This window comes from Camelus bactrianus, chromosome 11 (assembly GCF_048773025.1).
Source record: "Camelus bactrianus isolate YW-2024 breed Bactrian camel chromosome 11, ASM4877302v1, whole genome shotgun sequence".
NCBI lineage: Eukaryota > Metazoa > Chordata > Mammalia > Artiodactyla > Camelidae > Camelus > Camelus bactrianus.
The window spans coordinates 31,903,258-31,920,076 of NC_133549.1; the positions used below are offsets into that span (position 1 = coordinate 31,903,258).

Sequence of the window (16,819 nt, forward strand, 5' to 3'; positions counted from 1 at the left end):
GAGTCACCCACCCACCCCTTGACCCAGCCAAGTCGGATTAGTCATACTAAACGGAGCCCATTCCCAATCAACTCTTCAGGCTTTGGCAGGCCTGGCCCAGCGGACACTCCGGCCCAGCTTAACATTACATAATGAGAGCTTCTCTCCCATCAGGGCCTGCAAGTCAAAACAGACTTGCTGAACCCGAGGCAGAGCACCAGTCGAGTCTCAGTTACAGGACACGGGACTGCAAGAGGCGGGGCAGAGCTCTGAGCAAACATTTGAAAATCACCCATGAACTCCTGAATCCACTCTCGTGGTCAACTCCATCAGGGTTGCTCTGACTTCAAGTACTGGTGGTCCCCAACCAAGGTTCATCACGGAGTGTTAGTGTCAAACTGGCTTTCAAAGGATCATTTTCACACATTTCTGCTGGAGTTTTTAAACACAAGTCCAGAAAGCAAGTCCTGTCAAAGGAGTCCCAAATTCTCAGTCCCCTGGGAAAGAAGGTGGCGGGGGTTATATACAAGGATAAAATTCTCTGCCAAAGACCAGTTGTTCCTCCTTTGGTCAAAATGCTTGTATGAACAGTAAGACCTGACTTTCTATGTATTGCTAAAACACACCCATTGCTGGGAAGGTTTCTAAGACCCTCTGTGTGTGAATTCCAGCTCACTCCTTCCTAGTTAACCTCTGGCAGATGATTATAGTAGACCATCCTCATCACCAGCATGGGCTGCCTGTCCATCATCCTGGATAATCCCCACCTCCCAAATGGAAAGTAAGTGAATTCATACTGAACACACTGAACGTCACACACTAATCCAGAAAGAGCTTAAAATTAATGACACTTAACATGACTGGTTTCCCCCCAAATAAAACTCGAATCCAAGGTGGCAGAATGGAAGGAAGGGGAAAAGCCAAGAGGGATCGATTCTAGTCTTGACTCTACCGCTGTCTGGGTCCACGGCTGAGTGCCTTACACCAGTCACCTCCTCTCTCCGGGCCTCAGTCTCCCAGGTTTACAGAGAGGACCTGAAGGCATAGGCAGGTCTGAGGTACCACTCGGACCTCACAAGTCTAAGATTTTATAACTGCCTCTGCCAATCCACCCACCCCACCCACAGGGAACACATTTCTCTCCGGATAGATTAGCGGCTCAAGGAATTGTTTGCATTAATACTTTTAGGTCACGCAGGTCCATTTCTCTGATTTGAGCTATTTTATTTGTCTTGCACCAGAAACTCAGACGCATATGCACAATAACCCTACCACCCTAGGTAACATTCAATTTATTACTATCTCCTTACCTGCAAGACAATCCCAGTGATCTCCCTAGGTGACCCTTTTTTTTTTTTTTTTACATCTTAGAGACCATGTATTTTCTTAATGTATCATGATCTTAGTTTAAAACATTGATTACTGGAGCGCTGAGGGCTGCTTGCCCTATTCTAAACAGCTCCAGCTTATGGTACTTCTAAAATCGTTTTTCTTTCCCCTCCTAAACTGTAGGAAGCTGGAACTGCCAGAGACTCTGGTCTGCTTGCAGTGCACCTGGCAGACAGGGATGTATCTTACATCTTTGTGACTGGAGCAGAGACAGAGTAAAGACTTGATGTTGAACAAGCAAGAGTGGAAAAGCGATGAGAAACTCCCCTAGCTGGGCAAATGGATTTGAGGAAGAGGGGAGGAGGGTGGGGCCAAAAAGGATGCTGGTCACCCTGCAAAAGCGACGTGTGAAGAAGCAGAGAAATGGGTCTGGCAGCATCTAAGCTGTGCCCGGAACCCCCAAAACCTTGAAAGTGAGCTTGGTCACAGAATATCCTCTTTAATATGGATTTCCTTGGCAGCCTCGCTACCAAGACCATTCCCACCAAGATGGAGGGATCCCATCACTGAGGGAACTTAGGAGGCAACTTCCTCTGATGATGCTTCACAGAAGAGCAGGTCTCAGGGTGGACGGCACTCCACCCGAGACCACAAGGGAGCAGACTCTCCTAGGCACTCGAGCCACTTCTTCTAGCTGGAAGGGATACTCCTGGAAGGGAAGGACTCCATCCGTCTTGTGTACCTGAACAGCAGCCGCCCAGTAGCTCTCAGTAACACGGTGCTAACTGAGCTCAAGCTGCCCCCAGCACTGCTATTTCTGTCCAGTGATCAATGAGACCTATTTTGCAAGCCTTCTCCAGAATATGTGTCCAGAAGCATTACAGGAAGGCAACACACCTATCCCACAAAGTCAAGTTAATGGCCTGTGTGACAACCGATCAGTCAGAAATCCGATGTCTCAAAGATTCGCCTGCATCCCTGCTTCACTCCATAACTTCTAGACTCCCTTTAATCTAAACTAAGCTGCTAAGCCAAGCTAGTAAGATGGGACTGTCTTGTCCACCCTAGAACCTGGCCTGGAAGCCAAGCCCCCAGGCAGTCAAAAGAGTAAAATAATCATTCCTGGGGTATCACCCAGTGTTACAAAAGATTTTGGCAGATCTTCCAGCTTCCTAAACAACTAGGAGGAAAGCTCAATAACGCAGAGATATTCAAGATCAAGCTGAATAGGCAGCTCACCATGTATTCTTTAGGCCATCCGCAAGGCCATTAGGACACTGCCCTTTGCCCTAACATTGTAGGGTACGGTACACAACACTGTGGCACCACCGAAACAATCACTCTGAACGCACTGCCCTGAAAGGGATAAAGACAAGGCTGGGAGACCGGAGCAGCAAGGGGCAGCATCTCCCTTCTAAGACTTTTCCCCCCAGTGCTTCTCCACGCCCCTCCCTGGTGTCCAGATGACATCCATTAAATTCAGGCACTGCTCCACAAGGGATTTTGGCCTCTGGCTATGAGAAGAATAGCATCAAAAAACCTGCTTGCCAACAACCCATAAATTTAAACAAGTCAGGATGGCAAGAGGAGGTGCCTGGGAATCATCATAGAAGAGAAGTCAAAAGCAATGGGGGTTAGAACAGGACACAGAGACAGCCCTCCAGCGGGATGCTCCTTCTTTTAAAAGGCAAATCCTTAAAGCTCCCACGAGGATTGGGACGCCATCTCTTCACCCACGTGACCACTTACTGTCTTAGACTGACAAGGAAGGTTTTGATGGGATATGAAGGGCAAAGGATCTCCAAATGGACAGCACATCTGACTTGGCCCAAGGCATCATCTCAGGCCCTGACCCACCCTCACTCTTAGGAGGGGGTGAGAGTTCGAGGTGCAACGCATGTCCAAGGGCACCAATTTTACTGGAACAAAATTAGGGGCACAGCTTGAATAATGAGCATATAGTCCTAAGAAACCAAGGGTCTCAGCTACACTGATTCAGTCTTCCTGACCTGGAAAGAGGCCTGGCTTGCTCCTGCCTCAACGATACAGTCCGTACAATGGGACTGTTACTCCCCCCTCCTCCTCCTCACTCAGCCCACCATCACGGGTAGCAGAATGCAGCAGAAAGGACCACACACTGTCTAAACACATGCTTCATGCTCTCAGTCCTCACACCCACTCGCACAAAAGACATACCATTAATAAGTACAAAAAAATGTGGGTTTCCTCCCAGAGCCATCTTGTGCGTAATCCCCCCGAACCCATCACTGGCAGCCACCGCTAACATGATCTGATTCTGAATTCAGACAAAGGGGGAGGTGAAAAGCAAAGAATCCCCAGCACTTACACACCTAAAGCTCACCCTCCAAAACGAACTCTCCTCTTGTAAGCCTCGTTCTAATCATTCTACCAAATGGACTTTTTTTTTTTCCTGTAATTTGCGGGATCCAAGCAATTTTTACTGTGGGTGGTAACGAGAGTCTAACTGTTTCTAATTATTTAAAAAATAAAACCACACACACAAGACAAAACAAATCAAAAATCGACACTGCCAACTGCTGAGCGATGCAGAAGCCACAACTTCCGGTAATAAAGATTTTTCTTCCGAACTATCATAAAGCAGAGGATCTGGACAGCATCTGTGTATCTGCTCAGTGTTTCTCATGCATGATCGCGGCGAGCTGGGGCCACTCACACGTCACAAAACACAGGCTGGCAGTACAACGGGGAGGTGAGGACCCTAACTTTGCAAACGCATAAACACCCAGCCTTCAAATCCCAGCCCTACCCGTGTCTCTCCGTGGAACAAGGACAATACATCCATTTTTTAATTTGATGCCACAGTTTCCTTCTCTTCAAAAATGAGGAAGACAGTGCTTACCCATTGGGAGAGTTAAATAAGTTAACACACGAAAACCACTTAAACTAGAGCTGGTTCACAGAAAAGCACTCAGTAAATGTTACTACTAGGTTATTTATATATAAAACTGGAATAATATTAGTTTTTCCTCACTTACAGTAGTTGTATCAGTGAAACAAGAATATTTATGAAAAAGTGCACTCAATGCCTACATGAATGACAGCAGATTTTTAATAATTTTAATATTAAGCCACACCCCCCCGAGACAGGGTTCATGCTTCTTTCCTCTCAAACCAAAGGCATGAATTAAAATACACCCACTGAGATTAATAAGTGCTAACATTGACAGGTGTACACATACATCGCCTGCCTTACAGACACTGACTCACTGAAATCTCCCAATAAACGGAGGTATGAAAATATCCCCATTTTATAGATGGAGAATCTTAGGCCTAGATGGGTTTCGGTATAAGGTGCTCATGGTCACTCAGCTAGCCAGTGGCAAAGCCAGGGTTTGAATTCACGCTCCTGATCATTCCACTACAAAGACTCAGTAACAACCATAACCAAGTGCCAAAACGCATTCTCTCTTCCTTTGAGGCAAGAGAGCTCGTGCCAAAGAGGCTTGCAAGAATGACGACTTTATCATTACATCTGAAAGAGGGAGTAGCACATAGAGCCTTTTTATGGAGAGGAAATCCACTGCAGAGACCTAGAAGGAGTTGCTCAACATTATCGAAGGCAGAAGGCGTTTCTCTGGGCTACCTTGGACCTCAACGCCGAGGAAACGGCCCTATTCCACTCCAGGTCAGACAGAGTCCTGTACAATCCTCCACCCTCCACCTGCTCCCCTACTTGCTGACTGTGCCCAGAGGGTGGCCACAAGTTTACCTGCAGACAGTCATTTTTGTTAATGGAATTCTAAGCCCATCAGTTTCCAGTCGAGAGGATGAGAGAATCTTTTGCCGTGTCTTTCTGAAGCAAATATTTAGTGCTTTCATCTCTTAGGGCCCTAACATGCAATCTGTCACCCAAATAAGAAAGGGAAAAAAAACCACCCCAAAGCCTTCTCATGTGGGTGTTTGTAGAAATGCCTTCCTGTTTCCGACATCAATCAGACAAACGGCAAGCACTTTTGGAGGGGGCTGATGGTGATGGCTTGGCACGCCCTCCTTGAGGCAGACTCGGCAGCTAAGGCACCCACGCCCTGTAGTTTACACTTGCTCCGCTTATGAAAATAACACCAGCCCTGGCTTTCCAAAACGGCCCTGCCGTTTCCATCAGGATGCAGAAACGCAGCTTGTTTCCGAGCTGTTCTGTTCCTCTTGTTTTGCCCAGGCACCCAGGCTTGTGTGACTTTGTTCACTGTGATTTTTTTTTAAATGAAAACCATTCTCCTTCCACCTGGAGGACATTCCTCTACAGAAACTTGTTGCCAGACAACGGCAGTTTCTTATCAGGAAACCTCACTCCTCTTGGCTAAATCCTGGATGCCCTGACTCTACCGCACAAACAGAGATTCCTCCAGCCTGGTAAGAGAGAGGCGGGGAGAGGGGACACAGGAAAAGTGGGTAACTTTTGTAGAAGGCAATCATAATTCTTTTTCCTGATTCTAAAGCCAGAAAGCCGGAAGGAGAGCTCTGACTGTGTTTCTGGAAGTTACCTCTCCACCCTCTCCTCCCTGACAATTTCTGCTTTCTGCTCCGTGTCACTGTTCCCACTTCTCAACTGGCTGCAATGGCAAGCGCCCAAGTCATCACAAAGGCAAGAATCAGATCACCCCAGAACCTACATGTGTGCAACTGCTGCCACCTTCCCCAGCAAAATCCACAGCAGAGGCATCATCGACTGTTCAGCCAAGTGTGACACTCTGAGCTGGGGACCTCTGAGATCACCTCTCCTCATTTCCCTGGAGGAGGACAAGCACACACACACAAGATCCACATGACACGAATGTCCCTGACTTTCACTTTTCCCTAAGAAAGCACAGTCCTGAGCCACAACAGGTGACATGGCAGCTCCAGCCTGTCCCTGATCATACCAGCTTGTCCCAGAACCTGGTGAGGATGCACGGGTGAACCGAGCAGCACCTCGATGCTCTGAGCCCTCAATTCCCGGTTTCACCTAAGTAATGGGACAAGTGACAGTCTGGGAGAACCACGTTGGGTCAACAAACCTACAGATGAGGCACCATCTTCATGCTACCCCTTATGCCCCAATCTTGATCATCTGTCCTGACATCTGGGGAAGAATAATGTTGATAATTCAAAGCAGAAGACTCCAGAAGTTGTTCCCTTTCACAATGTTGCGTGTAACATACTTCCCTCGATAATCATAGTTTTCTTTGGCCACTGCCAGAATTAGCTCGAGTTTTCCTAAATCCACAAAGTGGCCCAAAGCGTACTAGGTGTGTGGGCAAGAAAAGCCAGCACAAAAGACAGAAAATCCAACCAACATGTGTCAGTAACTAACAGGCTGCGAAGCAAGGCACTATGGTGACATATCTTTGGCTGGGGAAGGCAGAGCAGAGACTTAGAATTGACAATGAAAAATTAGCCTCTGGGTCAAAGAGATGAAGCAGGTCAATGCTACCTTTCAAACAGTAAAAACAAGAAAAAATAAACCCCACAACCCCCGTGACCATAGAGGGAGCATGTGAAGACGGCGATGGAGGTGTTCTGTATCCTGACTGCGGCGGTGATGATACAAATTTATGCTGAAATTGACAGAACTCGAGACCCAAAGAAAAAGTCAACTTTGCTGTATGATCTATTTTAAAATACAATTTTTTCAATCTCACATCTCAAAAGAAACCTGCTCCTCAGAACTAAAATCAGGGACATAGAAATATATGGAGTAAGTGAAAATCTGAAAAAGACAGCTGCAGATGACCTAAGCAAGCAAGACTGCAGGGAGGGAGGGCCACACAGGAACCTGGTTTCAGTACATGCTGCTGTCCCCAGTGGGACAGGGCCAAGGAGAAACAAATATCCAGTTCCTTTTAGAAGCAAAGCTATCCCTACATCAGGAGAGCTAGGAGTCCTCGCAACACTGCTGTCCCTGCCCTACCAGCTACAGAGGAAGGGGCAGAGAAAGGCCCCACCCTCCCTTCAGGAACTGCCCAGGTTTCTGAAGCTAGTAAAAAAGAACCATTAAGAAATCTTCCCCCTCCCTCCGGCCTCCACCCATCTTTCTCATGCATTCTGGTAAAAGTGGCAAAAGGAAAGAAAACTGTCCAAGAGACAGACTTGTGAACAATAAATAAACTGGATCTCCCTCCGGACAACTAACACATGTGTCTGCTTTCTGGTGGAGGGGCTTCTGGGCTCCCAGGGAGGAGAGGACCTCTCACCTGTCACACTGGCTCCTGGTGAACCACCAAGCCTGCCAGAAGCCCAGTGGGCAGGAGCCAGGCGGAGCACACAGTGATTGAGAGCTTCCCTGCTCCCTCCGACCCCAGCCCCATAGATCATGTTCACCCAACATCACCTCCTGCCAGCTCTGTTTTCCTAAGCAGCAAGAGGCCCCCGCCAGGGCACGGGGCTGCGACGCGGGGGCTCAGGCAAAGCCTGGCAGACCTAGTGACGGGTCGGGGTGGGAAATAAACCAAGCAGGGCAGCCGTGTGCCCCCCAGTCACCCCAATGCCTTCCCACCTCCCCTGACTCTCACTTCTTTCTCTGGTGTCTTCAGTTCCTTCTTTGTTCCCACCCTCCCTTGTCGGAAGAAACTGGCTTTTCCAAAACAGAAACTTTCACTCTGAGCCCAAACAGGCCTGTTATTTAGACCTTCCCAGAGGAAAATGCGGCTGCGCGGTGTGAACACACTCTGGGTGGTGGGACCCCGGGGACGTCCGGACACAGGGACAAGCACACACAGCCCAGGAAGTTGTTAACCAAGGGGCAAAAACGCTGTGGCTGTACAAAGGCCACCTGCTTCTTCATTTTCAGCTCGAGCAGAGGAGGCCAGCCACTGCTTAGGGAAGGACAGCCCACGGAAAGGGTGGTCAAAACTTGAACCTCAGGGAAGACGAGTCCACTTCTACTGCTGAGCTCCTCAAACCAAACCAAAACAAAACAAATGGACTCTTCACTACTACATTTTAAAAATGCAAATCAAGCTTGAACTTTCAGAGGTGTGATGGAGAACGCTGGAAAAGTGTGGAATAAAGGATAAAAGATGACATAGCGCCCAGAATCTCGTCTCTTGCTAAACTAGCAGCAGTTGATGCAATAAATACCTTTCAAATAAGGTGCCTAGAACCGGCCTGACAAAGAAGGATGAAAACAGAGCTGCCACTTTGCTCACCTGACAGCAGCTGCCCCTCATACAAATGCGTAAATTAAGTTCCAGAGACTGGGCTGAAACGTGGCCCCTCTCTGTTCCTAAACATCTATTTACTGACATCATTAAAGGGACTGATAATAGGAAAGTACTCTGAGAAACAAGGATGTCACAACACAGCGACAGATAGACAGATAATGTCAAAACCTACCAAAATGACACAAATGAACTTATTTTCAAAACAGAAACAGACTCACAGGCATAGAAAACAAACTTACGGTTACCAAAGGGGAAAGCGGAAGGGAGGGATAAATTAGGAGTTTGGAAATAGCAGATAACAAACTATTATATACAAAACAGACAAACAACAAGGTCCTGCTGTATAGCACAGGGAAATATATTCAATAGCCTGTAATAACCCATAAAGAAAAAGAATATGAAAAAGAGTGCATATATATATATATGTATATATACACACACACACATATAAATGTATAACTGAATTACTATGCCGTACACCAGAAACACATTGTAAATCAACTATATTTAAATTAAAAATATATACATATATATTATGCAGTACACCTTAAATTAACACAGTGCTGTATGTCAATTGTATCTCAATAAAACTGGGGGAATTTTTTTTAAACCATTAGTGAAAAAGCATCCACTCCCCTCTTCAAATACTGACCATGTGTCATGATTTGAGGGGCCCTACAAAGTATAAAAAGGCTTAAGGTTAATTCAGACTCTCCCCTGACACAGTGTAGCCCATTAAAAACTGATCTGTCACCTCGAAGAATTACAAAAGGGGAGGATCCAAAACAATAAACTGTGTGGATGACGAGATGTCACGCATGGAGGGCCCAAGTCGCCTCTATTAATGACCTTTGTCACACGATTTGCAAAGAAAACATGTGACTCACAAAGAATGGAGAAAAGGGAGGCAGCCGCAGAGATAAGGGCCATGCTACAGCCCGTGGCGTCCTGGCGGGTGTCAGGCAGCCCCGGAGCCTGGACACGGGGCGGGAGAACACCGTCACCTCCCACAGCAAGAGGGTCCTTAGAGGACGTCCTGCACCCTGCCTGGGCTTCCTGCCCCATATTATACCAGCCTCACGGGGTGGAGAAAAATGTAAGACGTTAACAGAACAGTGTTCACAGCCTTCCATCCAAGGAATGGCCAACATGGGAAACTGGGCCCAGAATAACCCTCTCTCTCTGGACCTGTTTCCCTGTGGGAGTTGGGTCCTGTGCAAGTTATGTCCAAGCTGTGTCAATCCCATAGGGGGCTCTGCTAAGTAGCAGGGCAACTTCCCCAAGTTCACAAGACACTGGGAATGGGGTTTCCCCGGGGTGTCTGAAATTCCAAGTCAGATGGTGCCGGGTCCATCTAGACCCAGAGCGGTAAATGGGCAGAGGAAATTCACATGCTTGTTTAACCTAGAAGATTTCAACAAAGAAGCACTGCAAAGAGAGAAAGAAATAAAATAGGATGGGTGGTCCCACTAGCCATCCCCCACTGAGAGTGTATTAGGGGTGGGGTGAGGGGGTGAATTTGCTGAATCACTTGCACAGAATGATCCAGAGCTGGGCATGCTAAGCCATGGGTCATATACCTCATGGGACATTATGCAGTGTCCAAAGTCATTCTGCCTCCATTATTTTCATCTCACACCCTCTTCCACACGCCATGCAACTAGACTGTAACAGTGGAACTTTGGAAGCGGTGCGTTTGCACTTAGGGCCATGACTAAGCATATTTGAAGGATACCCACTTCTGGAAAGGACAACAGCTTGAAGCTTTACCAAGAGTCTTCACAGCATACACAGGAAAGTGCTTCTATCACAAGAGATGTGAAACACCAGAAAATAATGACCTATGGGATAGGAGCCCACCTTTAAAAGACTGGAAGGAAGTGTGTCAAAATAGTACCTTTGCCTTTGAGGAACATTCTTACTGTTTTCTCATCTTGTTTCTCTACGTAGTCAGGAGTGAGAGGACGAATTCAACATTTTAGATTAACAGAATGCTTGGTAATCCAAAGCATTCTGTTGGTTGTAAGGCAGAGATTTATAAAGCCAAGACTTCCCCCTTCTAAATGTACTTTTTTGTGTAAATCCAGATTTTCCATACGTAACATTTTGAAAAACACAGTACCAAGGAAATGAAGCAATATCTGTATTTGTTTCAATGACTAACACGCAAAAATAAAATTTCGGCCGTGATGCCACGCTTTTTAGAAATCAGACATACAATTTTAAGCCACAGATTTATAGGATGTGGTCTATTAAACCTAAGAAAAGTTTCATTTCCTCTCTCCAAAATGGTTAACTCCCTGTCTATGTGACTAGCTTTGCAAATTCAGAAGTCTCTCTCTCTTTTTTTTTTTTTTTTGGCTTCAATGCGCTAATAAGCAAATACCAGCAATGATGTGCCCCCTTCCTGAATTACACACACACACTCACTCACTCATATATCCCTAAAAATGAAATAAAATTAGGCTCAAAACTAACAAAAAAGGTAGATCAACCAAAACACCAGCAGGGACAGAGGGCACCATCTTGCTTAACCCCCAGCCACTGATCGGGAAAAGTTCGGAGAAGCCCTTCAAGAGGAAGGAAGCAAGGAATAAGGGAAGGATTCGAACAAAGGACTTTTTTAAAGTTTGTTTGCAAGCATTTCTGTGAAAATGGTATTGACTAAGCAATTACAGGAAAAAACACTTTCTTTCTTATCTGAATGCATTTATGCCATGGGTCACACCCTATTATTGTCACTATTAAACCTGGTAATAGCCCCAATGTAATGACTCTGTGTGGGGAGCTTTAAATGCACATGAATAGCTAACTAGAAAGGAGTGACTCATGCCTGCCCGGGTGGATATTGACTTTCTTAGTCATATTTACTCAACTGGTCTACCAACCTTAATTCCCCTCAAGGAGAGAACTGAAGGGTTAAAATGAAGCCGAATTCCAAGGGAAGAGAGAGAAGGGACAAGGAAGGTTAAGTACAGATGGAGTAGAAAGTATCCTGGATGTGACACTTGTAAAGCAAAAACTGGACTTTGGATATCCCAAATCAGAAGTCTCCTCCCAGCTCCTGAGATGGGTGGGTGTTGAACAGGACCCAGCCCATTCTCCTTCAGCAAGTGGAAGATGGTTGGTGTGGAAGGCTGCAAACCATGGGCTATTGCCATGGTCTTTCATTAACAGCAGTTTGTAGCTCTGCCCCTTTGCTGTGTGATCTTAAGCAAGTTGCTTAACCTCTCTGTAGCTCATGTGCAAAATGGCAATAATCACAGCACCTACCCCTCAGGATTGTTGTCAGGTTTTGAAGAGTTAATATACAAAATCACTTACAGAAGTGCCTGGACCGTAGAAAGTGCTGTGTTCAAAGTCACTTTGATCAGTAGTTCAAGGGATCCTCGTAGGTGCCCAGTGAAGCAGGCTGGGCAGGGATTCCCCTACCATCCCCTTTTACAGACACAGGGATTGCATCACAGAGGGATGAAGCACCTTGCCAGCAGAGGTGAGAGAACACTGGACTCAAACCTAGCTCTGAATCCCATTGCATGTGGTTTCCACCACGCTACCCAGAGCCACCTCGAGCACACCCCAGCTGTGTATGGACAGCGTGCAGCACGGCTGAGCTACCCCAGCAGTGGCTGACCCATCACATGGACACACTCTCAGCAGGCGACTCACCAAGAATCCTGCCAGGCATCTGCGCCAGACCCAGCACACCAGCTTCTCCAGCCAAGCCCCCGCTTTACATGCCTCAACTTAACTGATGCTTATAACAGCCCATATGTGATCCCCCTTCACTGATGGAAAAACTATGGCACAGACTAGTTGGGTAACTCGCCCAAGATCACACAGCCCCTGAGTGGTGTCTTTGTGTCTGGTCTATTCACAGTTGAGGGATGTAGACCCAGTTCTGGAAGCTGGGCGTATTGGCACATCCCCCAAGAGATGCGTCCCTGTCCCAAGGGCAAAGCTGAGAAACAAGCTCAGTCCCTGGCGCCAGGGATCGAATCGGCGCCAGTGGATCTCGAGTTAGAAAGAAGAAATCCAGTCTTTCTGTTTCATTTTCCTCAACTCAAAATGGGTGCCTGGTTCTCCTTTATCTACCTTGTAATTCCGACCAAAGATTAATGAGTTACCACTTGCCAGGCCCTGGTGGAGGAATAGTTCTGTTCGGGATGGCCTTATCATCCACAGACAGAATGAACAGTGATGCTCATTAAAAGCCAGACCAAGGAGGGGCTGCTGAGAAAAGGCCTCCATCGGGCCAGGGCTGCTGCACAGAGCAGAGCCTCCCTGCTCTGTCAGACTCAGGCCAAAGACATGGGCCGTACACATATTCTGGCCCCAGGTAATCCAGGCACAGACACCACCAGAGAAATTGGAGGGGTTCCAAAGACCCCAGAAACAGCCTCAGTTTTTTTCACATCTGGCCAGAGGGGAAAGGTCAGACAGGAAGATTTCCACAAGACACCCATACGTGAAGTTACTAACCAGAACTAAGACACATTACTGCATACAGAAACAGCCAAGTAAAAAGAAAACTCAGAATGCTGTAAGGCACAATGCCAATCATATGAAACATTTTCAACTTTAGACACAGGAATGACCAGAAAGAAATACATCCAAATATGAAAAGATTACAAATAAGTAAAACAAAGAATGTGAGTGTTTACACTTTCCTCTGTTTGTTTATGTGTCTCTAGCTCTCTTGAAGGGCTATTTACTACTTTTTAAATTAGAATAAGCTCTTAAAGATGATTTCGCTGCTCTTTTCTCTCTCCAAAGACAAGAGGCACATACATATTACAGATCCCTCTAGGCCTCTGCTGTTTTCTGTCCCTGTAGCCCTAACACGCAGCATGGCACCCGGCACGTAGTAGGTAAACAATCATATTTTTCAAAGGCGGAGGCTTTACTAACTGGCTCTTAAATAATCACTTTTCTTCTAAAAAAAAATTTAAGAAGCTAGTATTAGTACTAAATTATTTGCTGTTTAAGCCTAAAGAGTTGCTTTACAATTTTGTATCTGCATTGACTTCTGCTTTTCTGAACATGAAAGCATGTTCTAAATGCTCTCTATTCTCTGGGACTACTAATTTGAAGAGAACTGTCACTCCCAAGCATGGAGCAGTGTGGGGTATTGACACCGTATTGAATTATTTAAAGGAAATTAACAATGCTTCCTGTCCTTGGAGAGCGACATCTGCGAGAAAGGCCGCTGGCGGCTGCCTCGGGAAGGGATCACCGCAGAAGGGTGAGCGGTGCCCAGCACCTTGAATTCTTAAAGAAAAATCTGTAAGTTATAAAGAACGAATAACAAAGGCAAAGTTCAGATAACTTCTCTTCCACCGCAAGCTATGACGAGTCCCAGGAAATGATGTCCTTGGGGGTCAAGTTTAATGGGATAAAACGTGCTGTTCATCATTCTCACGGAAGCCACGCATGACACGGGAACATGTGGCTTTAACTGGGAGCCAGGCGCCTTGGGTTCACGGGAGCACCACCCTCCACCCTCTCCTCGTAAACTGGCATTTTTATGGCTATGATAAACCCGTCCGTGGTCCGTCTACCCAGACATCATGGCACCCGATGTGACAGCCAGCGACCTGACGGGACCTGGGGACCATGGCGGGTGGGCCCTGCCCTAGCAGGAGGTAAACTTTGGACGGGTGGTTTCAGTTCAGAGCTCACTCATCCATACCGTCATTATGCTCCGAGACCTACCTCCAAACACCAGGGCTCCCCAACCTTTTGTAAGGAGTGGCTCCTTTTCATGTCCCTGAAGACTTGAGTGCTGACAGTGAAGTCTGAGGGGGGGTAGAAGTGCTGACAGTCATGTCCCTGAGTGCAGCAAGGGAGGGGGCACTGCTGCCAGGAAGAAAGGGGAACAGAGTGAGGCGAGGGAGGGAGGGGGACGCAGTCAGCATTCATGGCCCCCCGCCTGACCTTCTGCCCTAACCCACGCTCCTCCACAAACTCCAAGCGGGGAGGATCATGGTTCCCGGGAGGATCATGGTTCCCAGTTGGAACCCAGAACTCGTCCACCTCCCTGCCGTCCAGATTGGGGCCCCGCAGCGACATCTTCAACACAGCCTCCTCTGGGCAGCCTTTCGGATGCATCCCTTCCCGCAGGCCCCACCCCTGCCCAGCACTCCCTCCGTGGACACGCCACTCCTTCCTCTGAGAAGCCCTCTGGATAGCACCTTCTCTCTCTGTCCACTTACCTTACTGAATCTTCTATTAGTTCAAACCATGTGACAGTGCTACGATTTCTGCCCTACAAAATGCAGCTGCATATGGTTCCACCCAACCCTGGGGATCTGTCTTAATCCCTTCCTCTCAGCCAGGCTGCAATCTTTTTGAGAGAAGCAGCACTACACTCATTTCTGGAAGACTTGGAAGACTGTATGCGCTGGACTGCATTTCAACCCAGCCAGAGCCCCTACCGTGACCGCTGCTTCAGCTCCCTGCCTGCCTGCTCGGTTTGGGGTTCTGGACAGGAGTGTGCATGTCATTCTGCTATTCCTCACAACCACAAAATTGTCGTGCTCATTTTACAGAGGAGGAAATTGACTCAGAGACGTTAAGGAGCATGCCCAAGGTCACACAGCTAGTCAATGGCAGAGGGGGAATCTGGACCAGGTCTCAGTGGACTCATGGTACTGCTGTGCAGATGTGTCTGCCTGCCAGATGTCGACTCTCACTCTATAAATGGAGTAGAGGATGTAGGGGTGCAAAGAGCAGCCTGAGGTCCAAAAGGGGCTATTTCACAAGGAAATATTCTAATTGTCATTAAAAAAAGAAAAGATCTATGCCTTTTGTGTTCATTGTAAAAGACATGTCTACTCCACCCTAGTTTTTAAAGAGTTGTATGTGAAGGAAAACCCCATCAATAAACTTTTCACCCTTCTTAACTCTGAAGAGCAGAATTCGGGATTAAGAATGTGAGCTTGAGCACAATACCCAGTATTTTACATTCTGATGGTCACTAAATGGCAGAATGAGCACAGTGGCTTCTGAAGACTCTGAGAGTTAGAAAATCAACGAAACAATGGACAAATCCATAGAACAGCACAATTCCACATTTCCAGAACAACGGACATGGTCCCCACATAACCCGGTCCTCCCATGAAGGATTTATCCAGGTGGATGAAAACCAGCCAGAAGCCGTGTGAACTCCCAAGATGAGAAGGGGCCACACAGCCTGCACAGTGGTGCTGCTCTGGGGCCCTCGCCGTCTACAGATGTCCCTGGGTCTGGACTCTGAAAGCCAGCATGGCTAGAAGCCACGAGGTCTGCCCCCAGGAAGGGCAGCTCAAGCTGCAGAGGAAGCACTGGATGCCCATCCCTGGAGGTCCCTGGTCTCCATCCGGGAAGCAGAGCCTCCCACTCTGCACCTCTCCACAGCATGCGTTTGTAAACAGGGACATGAGTCACTGTGTGAGCATGAGTCCATTTTCGAGATTAGCCCAGCTTAACAACCAAGGTTGTTCTTTTCTGCCTTGTCACAGCGGTGACTCACCTTACTGCCTCCTACCAAAAGGGACGGGGTTTAACCCTTTGATTGTTCCTGGAAGGAACCCAGCAATATGGGGGTTTAAATCCTTGTCTACGTGCTTTGTTTTTTAACACAATGCTAAGAGCAAAGAGGTAAGGGTCCCGAGGACAAGTGCCCCAGGAATCTGCAAAAGAAATTTTATCTAACATTACCACAGACCAAATTATCCTTTTTTTAATTAAAAAAATTTGCACATTATCTTTATTACCTTCCCATAGCCTTTCCTTTGGGCCTGTACTCCCACCAGGGCCTGAGCCCAGGAGGAAATGTTAAGCGTGCGTGTACACACACACACATACACACACGCCTCTATCTAGGATCCAGATATTCTTCCATTCCTGGGAACCTCAGAGCCAAATCTGCAGGTCACTTCTATCAATCTTAGAGGATCTACCGGCTTTGAAATTTGTGAGAATAACCTTACCCACATCTCATCTTATATAGGTCTACCCTGCTTTGCTCTTTATTCTGATTTCCTTAATTATTCATTTCTAATCTTTTTACCTAATACAAAGTCTTATAAGCCATTTCAAATTTGGGGGGTATAAGATGTCTTGTAAACAGATCCAAATGTGTGTACAAATACCAAATTATTTTTTTACCACGGAAGAATTCTAGTTGAGTCTCCCTCTAACAAATACAAAACCTCAACAAATCCTGAAGATTAGGAAGCAGACATGCGCTGCGTTCTCCGCTCAGCATCCATTCGTGCTTTTCATGGTAACAGTACCCTGAATTATTTAAGCCACATAGTTTAGGTAGAGAAGACCCACCCTCAGCT

The 16,819-nt window shown here is 46.9% G+C and overlaps 1 protein-coding gene across 37 annotated transcripts in view; it reads right to left on the bottom strand.

Moving 5' to 3' along the window:
- TCF7L2 (transcription factor 7 like 2) overlaps positions 1-16,819 on the bottom strand; it is a 190,632-nt gene that overhangs the window by 57,638 nt on the left and 116,175 nt on the right. For 13 of the 37 annotated variants that reach the window (XM_074373601.1, XM_074373608.1, XM_074373606.1 and 10 more), the window contains one exon: positions 14,205-14,348. The exons of 20 other annotated variants lie outside the window; for them this stretch is intronic. In XM_074373601.1, coding sequence (XP_074229702.1) covers positions 14,205-14,348 — 144 coding nt within the window. The remainder of the gene's footprint in view (positions 1-14,204; positions 14,349-16,819) is intronic. 4 more of the 37 variants (XM_074373607.1, XM_074373600.1, XM_074373626.1 and 1 more) reach the window with 1 other exon arrangement.